Source organism: Drosophila sulfurigaster, chromosome 3, assembly GCF_023558435.1.
Source record: "Drosophila sulfurigaster albostrigata strain 15112-1811.04 chromosome 3, ASM2355843v2, whole genome shotgun sequence".
Classification (NCBI taxonomy): Eukaryota; Metazoa; Arthropoda; class Insecta; order Diptera; family Drosophilidae; genus Drosophila; species Drosophila sulfurigaster.
In genome coordinates, this window is record NC_084883.1 from 38,571,104 (window position 1) to 38,592,699 (window position 21,596).

At 34.4% G+C, this 21,596-nt stretch overlaps 1 protein-coding gene across 1 annotated transcript in view; it reads right to left on the reverse strand.

Moving 5' to 3' along the window:
• Positions 1–18,294: 18,294 nt before the first annotated feature.
• Positions 18,295–21,596, reverse strand: part of LOC133843088 (eukaryotic translation initiation factor 5B) — a 38,371-nt gene continuing 35,069 nt past the window's right edge. Inside the window, exon 9 of the mRNA XM_062276471.1 lies at positions 18,295–18,736. Coding sequence (XP_062132455.1) covers positions 18,629–18,736 — 108 coding nt within the window. The 3' untranslated portion in view covers positions 18,295–18,628. The remainder of the gene's footprint in view (positions 18,737–21,596) is intronic.

The window sequence follows — 21,596 nt, forward strand, 5'->3', positions numbered from 1 at the left end:
ATGCCGAGTTCGATGCGACGTACTGGCAACCGTTTGCTTTGCTGTCCGCGGCGAATTCAATTCATTCTGAAATTGTGTGTGCGGCGAAAAGAGCACGCTGAACGCGTCGCTGTGTGAGTGCGTCGCCAACCCAGTGGGAATTGAGTGCTTGCCAACAGCGATGACCAGACGGTTCCCTTCGTTGAGTGAATTTGCTTAATACATTTCGCTTATGTTGGAGTTATAGCATATTAATTACGTTTTGTTTTATTTAAATATATGTATATTTAATTCTTAGCCGTTTTATATATATAAACTATTAAATTTGTCATTCTTTGCTACCTCTCAAAAACACGTTTCGCTTTGTCCCACTGGGTTTGTGTTGTATACTTATGTATTTGCTTGCCTGCTTGTGAGCAAGTGTGCGTGCACACCGATAGAGTTGATCATTTACGAGAGTCGAGCGAGAGAGAGAGAGTGGGAGAGCGAGAGCGCCAAGTGCTCTTTGACTCACTGAATTCGCTCGCTGCTTACGCTCTTTGAGTGAGAGTGTAGAAATGATTTTGGTGAACAACACAGCAAGCAAGCATTGTGAGGCGGCGGCGGCGACAACACATGGTCGGCCTTTCTTGGCCTCCTCCCTCCCGCCGCAATTCGCAGCGCCCTTGTTCCACATGCAACGCGACTACAAAACACACACAAACACTCACACACACACTCGCAGGCCTCAAAAGCGCACGAAGCCTATGCTAAGAGCGACAACAGCGACGACGACGACGAATTTTCGTACTAAAAAACCAACCGGACGTTGCCGCCACCGCCACCGTCACCACCCGTTGCCCGTTAGCCCCCTCGCCAGCTCAGGCCCCGGTCCCCGGCAAGCGACGCCAACATAAGCTTTGGGGCTGCGAAGCTTTGTCGGTGTGCGCTTCGCTCTCTGTATGTGTGTGTGTGTGTGCTCGCTGCTTGCTTGCGAGTGCGTTTGAGTGTGTGTGTGTGTGTGCTGTGTCTGTGTAGTGTTGGGGGCTTCGCTGCGACGTCGTCGTCGTCGTTGTTGTTGTTGCTGGTGTGTAAAAAACGGAAATTGAAAATATGCCAACTTGTAGGCGCGCTCGCTCGCCGCGGCCATGTTGTTGATGTTGCCGTTGTCGTTGTTTTTGTTGCTGTTGTTGTTGTTGTTGATGACGGCACGACGAACAGCCACTGAGGGGGGGAGATGGGACGTCACGGGACTGTGCTGGGGGGCACTTGCGACAAAATTCATGTCAGTTTTTTTCATTCATTTAAATTTAAAAGCAAACAGCAACAACCGCCCCCCTGCAGTGTCCCCCCAAAACAGCCTACGCTATCCAGCGAGTAAGTAAGAGGGAGACAGAGCATACCAACAGCAATTCCAATTCAAAATCTAAATCCCAAACATAAACTCACACACACAGAGGCATCGACGTGTTTTTCCTGCTCGATTTTTGTGTCGATCTTTTTCAATGAATCTCTTCGGTTGCATATTTTCACCAACGAATTTTTAGCGTTCGGCCATAAAAATGTATCAGCCTCAATGAGCGTTTGTTGCTCTGCCGCAGCGCTGCTTTGCTGCTTCTCTGCCGCTGCTGGCTTTGCTTTGCTCTGTCTGTTTCGCGTTGGCTGCCAATATGAATGAAAAATACGCACACAGTGAGGCGAAAGTAGCTACAAAACCACGGCGATGTTGTTGCTGTTGTTGTCGTTGTTGTTGTTGTTGTTGCCTATGCATGGATAGCTGCAGCTGCCAAGTGTGCATGTATGTGTGTTCGTAGCTATGTGTGTATCTCTGCTAGTGTGTGTGTGTGTGTGATTGTCAGTATCTGACTGAATGTGTGTGTGTGTAAGTATCTGTATCTGAATGTTGCATGAGGTAAGCATAAGTCGTTGTTGTTGTTGCTGCTGCTCTGCCAGTGTGGTGTGAGTAGAAAAGTTAACAACAGGCGAGAGCGCAGGTACAAATCATTCACCTGAGCAAACAATCACATGATGTCGATTGAGAGTTATGGGACTTTGATCAATATTTGATGGCACATTTTTAAAACAATGTAGTTTGTATAACAGCATTAAATATATAAGCAAACAAGTCGCATTATTATATTTTATAATGTTTATTTTAATACGAAAATAAATTATTCTTAGTATGATTGCAAAGTAAATAAAAAATAAATATATGAAAACATATTATTATAATATTTGTTTTAGAACGAAAATTAATTCTTTTTAAGGATTGCAAAGCAACTAAAATATATGTACATATGTACTTGACATAAGAGCATGAAATATAGCGAAAGTAAACAGGTTTTATATTTTTGAAAGAATTCTGGTTGAGTGTCTAATAATTTATCAAGGTCCAATAATACTACAATTCATGTGGAAAATTAAGATAATAAAAAAATAAATATAGAAAAAGAAAGTTTTACAAATAGGTTTATATTGATATTTCGTTTTTATTATTTAATATGGGTTCCTTTTAGATTCTGAAACTAAAAAAGTGGAATTATTTTAAGATGTGTTTCTCCATAACATTCGAAATCTTTTAAAGCATATATACTACATTTTCGCAATTTGAAAATGTTTATTTAGAAAGCTAAGTAAACATAAAACTTTAAAAATCATTAATTAAGATTAAGATTTTATAATTCATGAATTATTGAAAATGTTGTTGATTATATTTCCTTTGAAAAAGAAACAAAATAAAAAATTAAAATAAAATTGAAACCTTCTTTTTAGTCATATTTCGATTCTATTTTAAATCCGTACTTTTGCACCTTCTTGACCGAAGCGACTTTAGAATGTGAAACAAGTGAAGTGTCTGCAGTGTGAAAGATATTGAAAGGCAAACACATCAACGACTGGTTCAACGTTGTCTGGCTGGTCTCTGGTTGGGCTGCTGTTAATGTTGTTGCTGTTGCTGTTGTTGCTGTTGTTGGTGTTGTTGATGTTGATGTTCGGCAGAGTTGCCGAGTGCTCTGCGCAGTCCGTATGAAAAAGAAAAATACACGACTCTGCGGCGCGTTGGCAACTGTGCGCAACGACTTCAAACCAAAAATCTCAAAACCAGTAGCACTTTTCTTGGCTTCGACATAAAAAAAAGGCAGCGAAGTCGACGTCGACAGCGACGTGCGTTGAAAACAGCAACAACAACAACAAAAAGGAGACAACGACGAAAGAAAAAAAAAAGTTAAAGCGAGCGTGAAGTGTTGTTTGTTGTCTAATAAGCCAAGCCTCAAAAAAAAAAAGAGGAAAAAAAATACCGGGGGGAGATAGCAGAGGCAAATCGGATCGGTTGCAGATAACGACTAAACAACTGAGAAAAATAAAATCAAATCAAATATGAAAATGAAAAATAAAGTAAAATAATACATACAGACTTGTGACATAGACATAGACTCTTGGGTGCCATGCCACAGATTAGCATGAACTTTCCGAAGGAAGTCTAGTTGTAGTTATGGCATACTATCAAAATGGCTTATTAAACATACCCACTACATACATACACATAACTATATTTGTAACTATCACACACACACATACATACATATAATTGCATGTGTGTGTGTATATATAGTCGACACTCGAAACTTCCTCTCCACAATGCCACAACACTCAACTCGTTTCGTTTGAGCGAACGAAACGAAAATCACAGCGCAGCGAAGGCGAATTCGCATCCACTCGAGCGAATTGGCTTTGAGTCAAAGAGCGCGAGAGCGAGCGTGAGTGCGAGAGAGGCGCACGCGGCGAATTCGTTAGCGACATTCGCTCACTCACTTGCCAAGAGTCGTTTTTATGAATGAAACCGATTATAATGAATGGAGGCCTGCGCTGCCAGCGACGCTGCCCCGCTCTGCCGACGTCGCTGCCGCTGTCGTGTGGGCTGCTGGCAAAGACAAAATTTATTTTCTGCTTTTGTATTATTTAAAATTGTTGTTGTTGTTGTTGCTGTTGTGTTTTCCTTTGCTATTTTATTTAATGTATTAATATTTATTGTGTTTTATTTGCACGTTCATTTGTGTTGTTGTTGTATAAAAACGTTTGCGTTTAAATTGCATTTTTCATTTTATTTTTTTTTTTGCTCTTAGCATTGATATGTGAATAATGGTCGATTTTCGACAGACTTGCAGTCGCCCCCGATTCAGACAACGCGTCAACGATTAAAACTTAATTTTATGGAAATTCTTTTTTTTTGAATTACACTCACACATACGTTCACGCATTCGCTCAACAATCTTTTGGGCATAATGAAACTGCGACAGATTTTTTGTTGTGCTTTTTTTTTTTCTTTGAGTTTTTGGTAAATAAGTTGCCCACATCTTCTGATGAATGTGGGCGGAGCGGATGGCAGGCTGACAGCAGGCCGACAATCTGGTATCTGGTATCTGTTAGTTACGACACTTCCACATGCGAATCGACAGATGTACAAACATACCTACATAGATACACACTTACATACATTCATATGTTTGTACATATTTCGTATGTAAATCGACATTCGATTTAGCCGACGCGTCGGCTCATTTTAAGTTCCATTCTTACCCACTCAAAACTGTAGACAACAAGTTCTCTTATTTTTTTTTTGTTGCATATTTTGGGTTTTTCCAATTCGAGAATTCTTTTGCCAGCCTCCCCAAAAATGGTTACAAATTTCAAATTTGATGAATTGGGTCAGTCGACAACGAAATGCAAATTGTTTAACACGCAAACTTTTACTGTCAAACATTTTTCGTTTGTCGACTTCGCTTTACCAAAGAAACTAAATACTGAATTCTATACGATAATTTATTTTAAACAGTTTATCTAAATTGTGTTTTTTTATTACCAAAAAACCAACGCTACAAAATATAAAACGATAAAATATTATGTTTTAAATAGTCAACCTTAAAGCTCATTCTTTTGAAATTAAAAACCAAGGCTACAAAGTTGGTAGAAAGTTTCATTTATTAACTATACTTTATTTTGGTAATGTTTTGAATTTTTATTATAAATTAATCATTTTAAAAAGTTGGTGTAGTTTAAATAGTTTCTTTTATAATTCACAGTTCATGATTTTGGAATCTAAAAATATAATGATAAACATATCTTTAAAATATATTTCCTTATCAACTAGAATCAGATTATTGGTAATGTATTTTAAGCATGAAGCATAAGGAATATTCCTTTAAAACAAAGATAGCGAAGAAAAAAGTTATTTTTGTAATAAAACAGCAAATTTGTCATATTTATAAAAAATGCAAAAAACCCTAGTTATATGTTTTTATACTAGAAATTTTAAATAAATATTTTGCGTGCTTTTGTGATTGCCGTAAAAAGATATTTTATGTAGACTTTTCATATTTCTTTTTGAACACATTTTTGGGCTTAAATTTTGATGACCTTCTATTTGAAAATACTCTTATTTTAAGATCTGTAAAATGTTTCATATTTGTATGTATAATTAAATTTTTTAAAATATTTGATATGAAAAACTCATAATTTTAATGAATATAAGGAATTAAGCTATTGATACGAATAGATTAAAACCAAAATAAATAATATTGTAATTTTATAGATAAATCTTATTGGGTATTATATTTTTACTGTTCGTAGAGTTATGTAAATTGATGCCTCATATTTTTACTACCTGTTTCACATATCTAATTTACAATCTTCATAGTTTTTATATTAATAAACAAAAGTAATTTAAAATCCTATTAGATTCTCGATCTTATCTATGTAAAAATTCATAATTTCGATACACCAAATAAATATTGTGCATAACTTGTATTGGATTTATGTTATGCTGAAGCATAAAACTTCCAATTTAATGCGGTTTGGCCAACACAACAACAACAATAACAACAACAAGTAAGACAGACAGAGAGACCTATGGATAATAAATGCATATTTAAATTACAGACAAATTTGGACTCGTCGTAGGTTTTGTTTAAATCTTTGCCAAGTCAGCCAAAAATTGTTAAATGTGAAGCATTGGCTTTAGACTCGCCTTCGATGTGGGCTTTGTCTGATTTGCATACACACACACACACTTACACGTATGTAATCAACTTGGAAAGTGGCCGAAACGAACCGACGGCAACGTCGACTGCGACTGCGACGGCGACTGCGACGGCGACGGCGTTGGTGGCCCGCTCCACACGTCGAGCGACGCATGAAAAACTGTTTGAGTTTTCAATAATTTAGCTAAAACCATTTGCAACAATGACAGAAATGAAGTCGTTGTCAACCCACAATTAAAAAACCAAATTATTGCCTTTTCTGAATTATGATTTTTATGTATTTATATGCATTTTTTGCTTGGCATATATCATATAAATAAAAATACTTGACAGACTTTACAGCCCAAGCTATTTTTATATACAATTTATTAACCATACTTTACAATCAAAAAACGCTGTCTTTTAATGTTTTTATTACTAATTTTAAGTCCTAACACATTAAAACCTTTTAAAACCTTTAAAAATGTATTGCATATTTCTTAACTTTTGAAGCGAAAAATGTAACTAGAAATGGGCAAATTCATGGTGCAAATATAATCCTTTCTTATGAATCGATATCTTTATAATACATTATTATTGTCACACAACATTAAAAGCAGCACAAAAACTTAATATTTGTAGCAAATTTATAGTGAATAAACTATAATTTGTGAAGAATCTATAAGTCCCTCCAATTATAAATTCTTGTACGAAAGCCTTTAAAAAATAAATAGCCTAAACATATTTAACAGATTCTATTTTCATTTTGTGCTTGTATAAATTAACCTCCTCTATATTTAGTTGTTATATATATGTCTTTGATACTTACAAAATTTAAATGCTAATGTAATTTAAATAAAACTCCGCATGGTAACTAAAACATTATTTCCAATCGTTATGATACAATTGACTTTATTTCTCATAATTCGGAGAAAGAAGATTGAGGATAAATTTGACCATTGATTTTTTGGAAATGTCGAATACATTTTCTCTGAACATTTTGTGATATTTTTTAATGAAAAAATCAAGAATATTTTTAATACGAAAAGGGAGAGAAGAGAGATTGTAATTGCTCTAAAATTTATTCAAATTAAATTTAAAATATAGTCCAAGTTTACGATGTTGGTAAAAGCCGCGACCACAGTTCAACTGGAGGCAACACTGTAATTTATTGTCTCAATATTTAAAAAGACTACCTCAAAAGTCTTTATAATATAGATCGTTTTATAGACTCAATATTCCATATTGTCAACTAACAGTTAAGCTTGGAAGTCCCTGCTGATCGTGAGTCTTTACACATTTTGTAAACGAATGGAACTATTCTTCTGTTTATTGTTGTAACTAAGCAATTATTCGCTGGCACTTTTCAATAACTAAGTAAAAACTCGGACCTCTCAAACTTTGAAGCCCTGGACTTTATATTGTTAAAAAATTTGTTGGAATATAATGTTAATGAACTGCTTACCCGATCATTGATCATTTACTTCCCGTACGAAGTCTTTATTATGATCTACTCATTTGCAGTTACTAATTCAATTTGAAGAATAAGATATCCGTGATCTAAAATAACGCTTCCCCAATTTGGTAAAGTTTCCTTGTAATGATATAAATCTATTTGCACTTGCTCAAGATTTAATTTTTTATTATAAATGCTTTTCGAGCTCAGCTTTATAAGGCTATAAGTTGATCATGGAAAGATTAAGGTACCTTTGGAATCTAAAGTAGATAGAAGATTGCGCGGGTGTTGCCAGAAGTTGGTCGAGAATGAGGCATCAGGCTTCAGTCCTGTGGCATTCATTGAGGCTTATTCACGAGTATTTTGGCTGGCCATAAATGGCGCTCAGCGGGCAGCAGAAGCTGGCCAAAATAAAGACAGTTGACACACCCGCGGAATGCCGCAGATTGTTGCATGCCTCATGCCACAATGCTGAAGAAGGAGAAGCAACGATGCGAATGATCGCAAGAGGCCAAAAACTAAAGTCAGAGTTAAGACTGAAGTCGCAGATTCAGAATTGGAGTTGGAGTTGGAGTTGGAGAGTCTGGAATGCCATGCAACAGTAGCCACATCCGCTGTCAACTTGGGAAATTAACGCAGTTATTCACGCAGTTCTCCATCTCCATCTCTCTCTCTATCACTCTTTCTCTCTTTCCATATCGCTCCCTCTCGCTGTCCAGCCTTGTGGATGCTCGCAAAGAATTGAATTTGATGTGAGCTTATGGCAACGCCCAACGGCCAAAGGTCCACGAACAAAAAGCAAAACAGTGTCTGCCTGATCTTGATTTCGAGTCATTATGATACCAATTTCAGAAAAATAACTCCCTTGCCTTTCCTTCCCTTTCCTCTTCGTCTAAACAGACTCAGACTTCAACCAGTGATCTTCAGAGACCCAAAAAAAAACAAAATCATCAGGCAAATGGAACCAATTCAATTTGCTTCTCTTTATTTTTGTTGTTGTTATTCGGTATTCAGAGATTCGTTCAGCTGTTGGAATTTGTCGACTACTGTTTTGAATTTTTTCGCAATTGCCAAAAAAAAAGATAATAATATCTGGCATAAGACGAGTTCTCAATTAAGAGCCTTAATGCCAAGACCTTAGCTAATTCGCTGTCTTAAGTGTCTGGACAGCCGGGAATGTAGAAGCTTAGCTGTGATTTGAAGTCGACAACAACAACTCTGTTAATGAAGATTGAAACAAAATAATTATATTCATAATAATAATTTTCAAATTATTTATAGTAAAAACTTAAAAAAAAACCGGAAAAATTAGGAATTTACAAAAAAAATGTTTATGTTAGTCTAATTTCTACCACTGAAAATAGAAACCGTTTAGCCTCGAAGCGAAACAAATTTGGGAATCCTTGGATGGATTTTCGAAAGATCATTTGAATATTTTCTACATCCTGATACATCCAAGGAATATTCAGTTTTAATGGTTTTAAAAATATATACATAGCTTTAATAATTTTGTTTATATTTCAATAAATAGACAAGATTACTAAACTATTTTAATAGTATAAAATTTCAATTTATAGAAATAAAATTAGAAAAAACTTCTAAAACATTGAAGCATACATATTAGACAATAATTTTTAGGTCGATACTATTTAGTTTATAATTTGAAAACGTAGAATTAAACTGATATTACTTTCTTTTTGTTCTAAGCAATTCTAATTTCAATCTATTGTTTGGCTATTTGACAAGACAGTCCAGAAGATCATAAAAGATCAAATTTTTAAAACAATTGCAAATTCAAAAAAAAAATTTTTAAACTTTTTGTTGAGCTTACCAACTGTGCATGTTAAAATCGTTAAGTGTAAAAGAACTCTTAAGAACTTGGAAAAATCTTGGATTATAAATGTTTGTGTGTTATTTAAAAAGTGATAGTTTTTCTCAAAACTGAATGTTGGATTCGGAAACTCAAGATTACTAATTTGATAGTAAAAAATATTCAATAAAGAATCAGAAAACTTTTAAAGAAAAGTCATGTTGGTTCCTATCAATTAATTAAAAGAGTTGATTTGAATTCTCAACGAGTGTCTCTTATTAAGCATGGAATCTGGATACTTCAACTTAAATGATTCAATTTAAATTTGCTAAAAATAAAATCGCACTATTGCGCATTTAGTTGCATTTAATTTACAAATTATTTATTTAAGTAGATCTACAAGCTGGAGCTATTAAATTTTCATTCATTTAAAATACCATTGTGGAAGAAGAAGTTCTTAGAAAGTTGGAGATTGACTTGCTAGTAATGATTTAGAAGAAATACAGTTCAATTCGAAATTTCAATGATTTCTGAAATCAAGAATGATTCCAATAACAATTTTGAACAATGCTATTAAGAATATTGAAATGGGTTGTTAGAATTTGATTTACATATTCAAATTGAGCATTTAGCTGGAACTGGTTAAGTTGCGATCCACTTAATAACATTCCCTTGAAGTAAACAAGTGTTTTTAGAGCATAAGGATATGTAAGTAAAATTTCTTGGAATTTCTATGAATTGAATTCGATTAGAAGGTGTTTTTTTTTTTACTTATTTATTGCTTAAGAAGAAATTATTTTTTGTTTAGACTTTATGATCAGTATTAAGTAATTTATGAAGATATTAAAGATTTTTTAAATTTGTATATTTAATTTAGTATTTATTTAATAGTTAGTAATTTACGTAGAAGTTAAAGAGTTTTAGAGTATTTATATTGCTTTTAGTATTTGTTTACTATTTAGTAATTAAATAGAATATAGAGAGCTTAAGATATATTTATATCTGTATTTATTGTTGAATAAGAAGTTACTATATTTAATTTGGTATTTATTTAGTATTTAGAAATTCAAGTAGAAGCAAGAGCGATTAAAATTTGTTAATATTTCTTTATATTGTTGAATAATTAAAATTAGAATATAATTATTGATTGATTTCCGTAATTCAGGTAGAAGTAAGAAAGCTTCAAATTTGTTTATATTTTTATACAAAGTTCAAATGTTATTTACTTCACTTTGACTAGAAGTCAGAGAGAGGTTATTTATTTCATTTAGTATTTATTAAGTATTTAGTAATATACGTAGAAGTAAGAGGTCTTAAAATTTTGTTAATATTTTTTTTTATTGTTGAACAAGAAGTAACTATATTGTGCAGTTAATCATAGAATTAGAATATGATTATTTATCAAATGGTTTAATACCTTATTTTAATTTCAATCGAAACAATAATATAGTTAAATTGCCATTTTCTTGACTTCAAATAGAAGAAGAGCATATGTCATTTAGAATTTAGTAATTTGCATAGAAGTAAGAGAGCATACAATTTGTTTATATTTTTATTTTTTTGTGAATATAAAGTTACTATATTGCTTAGTTAATCTAGGAATTAGAATATGATTATTGATCAAATGGTTTAATACTCTACTCACTCTACTCAAATGAAATCGAAGCAATAACTTCAAGTTCAAGTCTAGATAGAGCTGCTTTATTTCATTTATTTTATTTTAGTAATTTACATAGAAGCTTCAAATTTGTTTATATTTTGATTAATTATTGGATTAGAAATTACTTTATTGCGCAGTTAAAACTCTATTTAATTGCAATTAATGCAATAACAAAGCTCAATTGGCATTTAGGAATTTCAAGTAGAAGTAAGAGAGAGCTTCAGGATCTAGGATTGTCATCTGGGATAATAACGACAATTAGGTGGAAGTGCCCCGAAGGATATACCGGGAATAAAGAGCAAACACTAGACGACTAATACTCACCAATTAGAGGATGCTTGAAGTTAACTCGTTAGTTGAGTTGATTCCAATAAAATGCAAAGAGTATTTCAATTGTGTGCGTCTCGAAATGTTTTGTCACAGATTCCAATGCGCAAATGTTTGTTAAGCTTACGCGTTAAATGTGTGTTTAATTAATTTGCAAATTGTCAAAATAGTTGAGATTTGTTTTTTATTATTGGCTAGTTAAATACTTGTGCGTAATAAGTACTATTTTAAGTTACACCGATTAATTGTTAATAAGTTTAAGTACACTAATAGTTATTGCACTTTAACAACTATTTCACTTAAGCACTATTAGTTTGTGTTTTATAAACAATTATTTTAAATGTTACGCATACGCAGCGTGCGACAAAGTTTAAGTGTGAAACTTCTATTTGTTGTTTGAATTGTTTTTCGTTTTTTTTTTTGAGTTCGCGTTCAAAATTCGTGTTGCTTTTAATTGCGTCTCACAAGTTTGCCCAAAAAATTTGTGCTGAAATGGATATTCAGATTGAGGCTGAGAGTGTGTGGAGAAATGTTTTTTGTATCCTGATTGAAGAGATTGCACGTTGAATGCAGTTCGACACTCGTCCAGAGACTGACACGACGCTGCATCGCCATTTGCATCCAAGCAGTCCAAGTTGCTTCCTTTGGCTGCATTCGGCCAACGGCCATCGGCTGGCAGCCGAAACGCAGCTCGGCGCAGAGCCGAAAGGATGAAAGGACACGATGTGGAGACGATGCGAAGACGATGACAACGCGACTCGCGGCACGAAGTCAGCCCGGATTGGGTTGGACGCACTGCGTGGGATTGAAGTCCAAGTCGATGTTATTGTTGATGTTGATATTGATATTGCTGTGCTGCTGTTCGTTGCGGTGGTCAAGCTGCCGATGCAGCTGCAACTTTGCTTTGAATTCGAAGGAAACTAAATTGCAATTGCAGTTTCTTCTTGGATTGCACTTCAATTGGGATTTGACCCTGAATCTGAAACTGCATCAAGTTGCAGCTTGGTTCACCCTAACCACAAAGCATTAACCCTTTCCCTTTCCCCTCTGTCTCTGCCCCTTTCCGCCCCTTCCTCCTCTTCATTCCCCCGTTGCCCCGCTACCTGCTGGCAGCCAATGAACGCGCTGCATTCAAGGTCAGCATTTTGACGGCCATTTTGAAATTATTTTGCCGTTCAATGGCCGCCGCCGAATGCAGACGAACGCTGCACGCTGCTTCCCAGCTGCACTTCCTGCCCAATGAGCTGGCCCTGAGACCGCTCCGAAGCACGCCCGCCCCCTCTCCAGCTGCTCCTCAACTGCTCTTCTCTGCGTTGCCTTGGCAACGTCCTTCGATAGGCGTAACCTCGACATTGGCTCTGAAACTGAATTCACGGCTCCGGCTCCATTGGCATTGGGGGTTGCTTCCGCAGCTGCAGCAGTGCTCAAGGTCATCCCATATGTGCATACACACACACATATATATATGCATATTCCAGCTGATTTTCAGAGTTGCCACTCGAGATGTTGTTTATCGAATTTAATACCAATTGGCGCGTCTCTTAAACTAATTAATGAATGAGCTCATCAATTAATTGGCTATAAATAAGTAGATAAATGTAGTGGCGAAATTTAATATAACATAAATTTAATTTCTACCTTTCTGATCATATAACTAATGGATTTTAAATTTAATATTCCAAAAACTAATTTTGTTTTTATGTATAATTCAGCTATATCTTAATGTAATAAAAGTTATATTGGGAAGAGAATCCATTTTTTTTTGTGAAATAGTTTTACCGAAAGAATTTTTGAGTTTTTAATTCCGTCAAGTCAACATAATGTTTCTTATGACACTTCACATCAAAACAACATTGTTTGCCTTTCATTGTTCATTGCCTAACACAATCTGTTTAAGTAGAACTGACATGTATATTCAATACTATTGTTTTATATATAACTGGGCAAATACAGTTGCGAAATAAAATAAAGCAGAAATTTCTTTCTCGTAATAAATATCTTAACAACTATTTTTATATCTACTCATTAACTTAACGTAATTTGAAAAGTTGTGTTAAACCATTTTTGTATTTTAATTTAAAAGCTATATAAAGTCTAATCAAGTTAATGATTTGTAATACAAATTTATATGGAGTAAGATTATGTTCCTCACTTTATTTCCTGTCATCGCTAAATGAATCCGTTTAAGTACAATCGGCGCGTATCTTAAATAGTATAGTTTAATTATTTCATAAGTACATAAAGTGCTTTGCGCAAAATATATGGAAGTGCTTTAAGCATTTATAAACAATATCCGGTCATATTAAGTCAATAATTCTTACAGCAACCCATATTAAGTACTGCGAAATAAAATCTTGAGATTGCCTCTATCGGTAGCTTTTCAATATACGAATATTATTTATATATTGATAAGGCATTATTAAATAATTTAATTGTATTATCAAGTTTGCAGTTTTTATTTACTTACTGCTTCATAACATTAATATATAGTCAGTATTAACTATTATTATTCAATTTCTTGCTGTTCTAAGTCTAAGGAAATTATGCAATGCAGTATAATTAAATGAATTCCAATTCATTTTACTTAGAACTTCATGCAATAAATAATGGCATTTTTATAAATATTAAAATTAAATTTTTGTTGTATTATGAATTTAATGAAACTTTGTTAAACCGTATAATTAAAATTACATTGTATTAAATTTTTTTGCTGCTTTAATAAATATTAATATATTATATTATATATTATACCGAGACTAACAGAATTTTTTAAGTAATATAATTAAATTAAATTTCATACATAAACTAATTGACGATAAATATATAATGAATAATATAAGCAAAAATGTGTTTTAATTTATATTATAATATAAGCAAAAATGTGTTTAAATTTATATTATAATAAGCTTAAATCTTTCCAACTCATACTACAAGTTCAATTGAATAATCCTGTAAAAAAACTCTTAGACAAATTAGAGATTTAGTGTAGAATTAGAGCATCTCTTGTTAATTGATATGCATGACACAATCAAAGCATTTATTTTAGGGAAGCCAAAAGCTAATGGCAAAGGACGACTTAATTAAAGGCACGTCTCTAAGCAACTTTTTGAAGAGTTCAATGAACTCGCAAAATAAATGATTTCTCTATTAGGCACTAAAGAACTTTTCAATTGTTTGGCATAGGCTAATTTCCTTAATCACTAGAGATTTTAAATATATTTTTAGTTGAAAATAAGTTTGAAAGGAAAATCTATTTATAAAAAGATAATAACATAAACAAAGGAATAATTTATTATAATATTAATTCTAATTGCTATTTCTGATAATTTAGTATTAATTGTACAGTTACTTATGGCTTAAACAGACAGATTGTAAATAAAAGAACAGAGAAAAATAATAATAATTTAATATTAAATAAACAATTAAAATCTAATATTTATAACTCAAAATCACAAATAATTCTTTTACTCAATAAACACAAATGAAGCATAAAATACATACAATTTCCTTTAGCAGAGAACGCGAAGCAGTTGAATCGATAGGAAAAGGTCAATAAGAGTGGAAAATACTTATAGTAAAATCCTTGAGTGCACATTTAAATATATCGATGTGGATGGTGGCTATAAATAAGTTTTGCGAGGGAGACGAAAATAAACGACAATTAATTGCGATGCGTACAGTTTTAAAATTCATTAAACAAAAAAAGTGCTCACTAGCTGCCTGTTAAACATTACGTATACGTAATGCGTATGTAAGCATTTATTGTACAAGTTGTATATATGTACATATAGTATACAGTATACAGTTGTAATAAAATTGGCTGAGTGGCTTTGACTTTGCTTTTTGGCGTACAAAATACGTACCATAATAAATTGTGTGTGTGCGCCGCAGTCGCCGCCTGACGTCACAAGTGTCCTAGATAATCAACAAGAACAACAAGAACATCGTCGAGGTGAAATGTATAAACATGAAATCATGGCAAACAAAATACAAATCCACAAAAGCACGTGCAATTCGACGTATTCTTTTTCTCAATTTTGGAAAAGCGGAAACTGAAGCTGAAATAGCAATGGAAACGGAAACACAAAACTGAAAAGCGATTGACGTTGATGCGATTTGATTCGTTTCGTTTGGTTTGGTTTCGTTTTATTTGCCATTTTGTTGTTTTTCCTATTTTTTTTTACAATCTTTCAATTTGACTTTTATTTCTCCTTTCATTCATTACACAAATACATGCAAACACATACACACATACACAGATTCACTCACGCACACAACGAAGCGAAGCGAAGCAGCCTAAGCATTTAAGCTGGCTCGCTTAAGTGGCCACGAATCCTTTGTAGCGGCCAAAGCTCGTTTTTCTCAATGAAAGTGCCTGCCACCCTCGCCTCGAGCCACTTGAAGCGATAGAGAGAAGGTTGCGGCATCAACGAGGCATCAACGAGGCACATTGCCGCCTGTTGCCCTAGTTCCACATTCCACACATGACGCAGCCAAACACCCAACAGCAACAGCAACAGCAACAACAACAAGAAAGCTGCAACAAAGAGCGACCTTTGTGGATGCCATTCAGCGTGCGCCTTGTGAATGAATTTCATTCTCTCTCTCTCACTGCGCTGCTTTCACCCGCTCTCTATCTCTTTCTTTCATGCTCTTTCTCTCTCTCTCTCTGTGCTTTGACTTTTTCAATGGACAGCTCTGTGCTGTGGCGTCATTCAATACGCCTTGAGTTTATCCTGTCTGGCTGGCTGACTCGCCACCCTTCCCTGCCCTATCCTACCCTACTTTGCTTTACCTTGCTCTGCTCTGCTTTGCTCTGCTCTGCTCTGCCTTGCCCTGCCCTGCCCCAACTGTCGCCACCCAACTCGAGTGGAGTGGAGTAAATTGTATTGTCATTCCTCTGACACACATCTGTATGTATGCGCATATCTTTATATGTTATGTGTCTGCATACGTGTCTCTACATGGCGTATGTGGAATATGTAAAATATTAAGTATACGTAAATATGTAATAGTTTCGATTGCAAATATTTTCTTTTAGTTTGTGGAATATTTAAAAAGAACAATTTATTTTGATCACATAGATAACAAAGTTTAATTGGAGCTATAAGCAATATATTGATAATAATATATTAAGTTAAAAAAAAACAATTTTTAATGTTTTTTTTTTAAATTTCAAGCGTTGATCAAATATGTGGCTTAGATAAGCCAAATGTATTTTACAGCGGCGAATAATTGAACTGTAGTAAAATGTAAATTTATTTGAGGGTTAAACAAGTAAGAAAGCTACAATCGAGTGTGCTCGACTGTGAGATACACGCTAACCATTTTGAATAAAAACAAAACAACAAAGCAAAACAATGCGCTATTATTATTGAAAGAATAATATACCACAAAAATCCTAAAATATACTAAACGTCATATTTAGTATATTGTTGAAGTCCTACATTTCCAATATACCACAGAGGTCGAAATATACCGAATTTTCAGCCAAAGCAGATAAAACCCGATTACAGAAGGCATAATTTGCCATTCAAAAGTATTTCTTAAATAAACTTATACAATTTATATTCGATCGCAATCAAATTGTAAGGAATTACAAAAGGCACAAAATTATAATACCCCTCAACCTTATGGGTGGCGGGTACAATTTTAACCACCTATGTATATTCTAATAGTTGTTCATAAGTAGTTTAGTAAACTAAATTAATTTAATAGTTTCGAATAATTTAAATATATTTAACATTGCAATTTCTTTTTCAAGTAAGAAAACCTAGTAAATAAATAAAAGTAAATAGTCACTAGTTAAATACAAATTTCACTTCGTATTTTTTAATCACAGTATTTACTCAAGTATATACGTTTGAGTTCGTAGTAAAATCTTTAATTTATATATTTCTACTCTTTTAAATCTAATAAATCAATATATCCAGAATTAAATGATGTTTGGTATTTCATAGCCTTAGCTAAAGAATGACATCTGTGACCACAAAATGTCAGACCAAAAAGTTATTTAATTTGCTTAAATATCTCTTAACATAGTTCATTTCCAATAAACCAAAGTTTAGATGGGTGTGTAATATTCTAAAAATGTTATAAAATCTCAGGTATATTTAAGTATTTATTTTCATAAATATATTTTAAGGTTGTTTAAGAACTGTTGCAAAACTTAATATTTAGTTGCATAGCATATTCAATTTCATCATCATAGAGTACTATCGTAGTTCATACTTTAATGGTTAAACTTTCTACTACAATAGATTTTCATTAACACATAATGCGGTCTTCCAGAAGTTTTTTCGAAAAGCGCACTGAACAATTGAACGAGCTGTAAATCGCTTAAGACGATTAAATCAACGACTACTCGTGCATATTGCTGACATATGTGAATGAGTTGAATTGCGCTCAGATTAATCCGCACAATTATAAAAGCTGTTGCGTAATCCGATGATGGCAGGACTCAGGGCAGAGCAAGTCCTGGGCCTGGGCCCGGGCAAGTCCTTCAACTATAATCGAATGTGCTGCATGTGCTGCATGTTCTGCGCTTCAAGAGCAACGTTGGCATTCATTAAATTGACGCACTTGCTGCACCGACACAAAAACCCTTCAGCAGATGCAGATGTGTGAGTGTGTGAATGTGTGTGTGTGTGGTAGCCACTTATAACCCTGCTAAACCGTTGTGTAGTTGTTGCTGCTGTTTTGTTGTGCGAAACAATCGTCCTTCCACATCGTCACCGTCAGGTTGAACGAACCCGCCTGTGTCTGTGGCTGACCCAGTTTCTGCAGCCGCAGCCGCAGCGCCATCTCTCTTCGCATAGTTGTTGCCAAGCTGTCGCCGCTCCCCATTCACAAGCATCCAGCAGAGCAGCATCCACATTCACATCCACACATTCACATCCTTGGCGCATTCAATGACGAGCCATGAATGAAAAGGAGCTGCACTGCGCATGCTACTGGGTCAATATCCTCAATGAAGGTTACACGCCCATCTCTGCTTCGTGTGACGTCATTCCTGACATAGTTATTCCCAACTACAACAAAAAAAACAAGTTGCTGCATTTTCTTCTCATTTCATTTATTTTTATTATTTCAGGCGTAACAAAAAAGCGCAGGCAAAAATTGTTGTAGTTATTGTTGTTGTTCTGGTTTCTGTTGTTGTTGTTCTTTGTGCAAAAAGCATTTACAAATTTGATTTAAAACCTTTTTAACACACACATTGTTGTAAGCTAGACAACGGCAACACAATAATAAAAAAAACACACACATTCACATCGCAAGCAGCACAATATCCATATAGTAATGCATATATTATGTAGTTAAGAGTTGAGTTGCAAGCACACAGAATTGCATTTCTTCTAGCTGTTGCAGTTACAATTGTTGTACGTGATGTTTTGGCAATTTGTTTAGAGAATCTCAAAGAGCTTCTTCAGCTCCACCATCAACGCCCAATCGTTCTTGATCAAGTCATCGCGGAAATAGTCCTTGCAAGCGTCAATGCTCTGGCGTGAAATCTGCAAAGGAAAATCAAAAAGAGTTGTATAAATTCGTTAAGAATTAAATATAATTGAATCTAATAATTTTCACTAATAGTTATAATTGAATATATATAAATTATAAAAATCAATAAAATGCCAGAGCAATATAATTTTAAATTTATATTCCAGAATCACGAATTTAGTCTAAGCATTACAGTAAATAAATTTATTAACTTAACTTAACCTACTTTAACTTGGTATTTTTTGCTTACTTTACATAACCATTAAATGCCATAACAATTATGCTAAATTTTCGAATATTCTAATCTAAACATCTAATCATTTATTGTTAGCAAATAACTCAAGAAGTCTCTTAGCTGTAATCTTATATTTTAAAACCCACTATATTTTTTTCGCCATTTAGCTAAGAATAAAATGTGAATTATTCTAAATTTCCAAATTTAGAATTTACAATAAATAATAGGTAAGGAATTCAACACATATTTTACTACAAACTTATATTTTGAAACCCACTTCAACTACTTCTTTTTTACACAATTGCAGTGTCTGCCTCCAAGTGACATCCGCTTGCTTTCCAATTCCATTTAATTATTATATTTGCCAGTTGCATATTAATTTTCATAGCAAACACTCGGACAACAATTCTTCCAGCGAATTGAGAACTGCATACATTGTGGTACGTGGTACTTCTACCTGACCATAGATGGGGCTTTAAATGGCATCGCCAACAATAACAATAACAATAACACTAACAATCACAATGTGTGTTGTGCACATTAAAATGCTGAGCATAAAGCCGCCTCGCGATATTGTTGGCCAACCAAGAGACGCGACTTTTTTGTTATGCAGCTGCAACAATGCGTATTTCTAGAAGGGGCAAAGCTCCACTTGGAGGGGAAATAGGTGGAAAACTTTTGTATGCAATTTTTTGTTTTGTTTTGTTAGTGGATCAAGTTGAAACTGATGCAGCTCAAATGATTTATGGCGAAAATGTCCAATGAAATTTGCGCACCATAAACATTAAAAACGTTATACAATAGTTTAATTATTGCTATCTAGCATAAAATCACAGTTTTTTGTTCTTTTATCAGTACCAAAATCGAATCATCATGCAACAAAAGAAACACGAGTTTGAAAGATCAACTTTTTAGTTAATAGAAAATCTATTCCAATCACTAGAGCATTCTATAATAACATAAACTCAGTTACTAAGAAAAATAAAATAAAATATAAGCATATAAATGTTGTAAGTCAACTAAATTTCTTTCAATCTCTTTGATTCTCGAAATTTCGAACAATGTTTTACATATTTCAGAGGTAGGTCTTTTCCAATGGGAAAAAACACTTGACATTAATATATCAATGGTATCCATCGCTCTCTAGTCTGCACAGATCTTTTACCTAACATACTACCACAAAATTGCACAAAATTTGTTAAATTTTTTTCAATAATAATAAGCAATGCTTATTAGAATCATATTACACTTATAATTATAGTAATTGATACAAGATGAAGTTGATATGCATGTTGATATGCTTATTATTAATATTGTTAACATAAGATTGCATTTTTAATTCCTACACTTCTTACTTCACCCATTCAATTTAATTTTCAATCAAGTTTTAGCTGCTTTGACTGACAATCTGATATATTTTGTTTGACCTGTATGTTGTATTTCGAATGTAGTACTTCAATGATATACCAATTGTGCCTTCCAGTATATTTTAATATTTTTGCGGTTTTATTCAGAGTAGCTTGCTTACTTGTTTTAATTTGGAATTTCCTGCAGCTTTAATTTATCTCTTTAAATTTCTCAATCTCTTCAACTCTTCTTTCATTTAATACCATTCAATATACGGTCAAAGCCGGCTTCCTTTGCACAGTTGCGACATTGATTGTTGTCGAAGTCGCAGGACCTTCGATTTGAACTTAATACTTAATGCTCGATGCTGCTATTTATAGAGAGTGCTGTGCAAAAAGGCTTATCTAATTCTGTAATGGCCAGCAAAAGTTAAAAGGGACGAGTGCGGTATTTGGGTTGCTGCCACTGAACCGGGTCGCCAAATGCGTCAGAATCTGTGAATAAAAGCAGTTGCTGGCTCGGCTTGCTCGGCTGGATGGCTGAATGGCACACACACACACACACACACACACAACACAATGTGCGGAAAGCTGAACCCGTTGCAGGCACGCAACTGGGTCAAGTGAGTACCCAAAACAACGCGACCAAAAACTGGGTTATTGCTGTGCAATGACGACGACGACGACGATGATGACGACTAGAAACGGCAAAAGTCAATGAACGAGGCTGCAAAGTGCATTGCCGTGGAAGGTGAAACGTGACGTCAGCGACGAGAGCAGGCCATGGAAAGGGGGCGTGAGGCGTAAGGAGGTTGGGGGAGTGGCTTTGGTTTCTTTCGGCGCGTTTTTGAGGGTGGTTTTGCTGCTTTTGCCGCGCCTCGATCTCAGGTCAGCCATGACATAATACCCTTTGATAGCATATGAAAAGACATTGAGCGCTATTTTTAGCTCGTCGGCTGTAAATAGATATGAGTTGTAGCACACACACACTAACACACACATACACTCTAGAACACACTCACACACACTCTTGGCTTCGTCCTTCGTTTGATGTTCGTCGTCTCGCTTTACAACATCATGTTGTGTGTGGACTACAAAATTTTATTAATCAACTCAGACCATTTTTATGGCAAATTAATTGAATCAAACTCGCGGCAAAGTGAAGCTCAATGAGCAATTACCCAACGAATCTCCCTCTCCCCTCCTCCACCTTCGCCTCTTCTCCTTTGCTTTGTCTTTTGTGCTGACGTCACCGTTTGATAAGCGACACACAAAAACTAAAATAGCACGAAA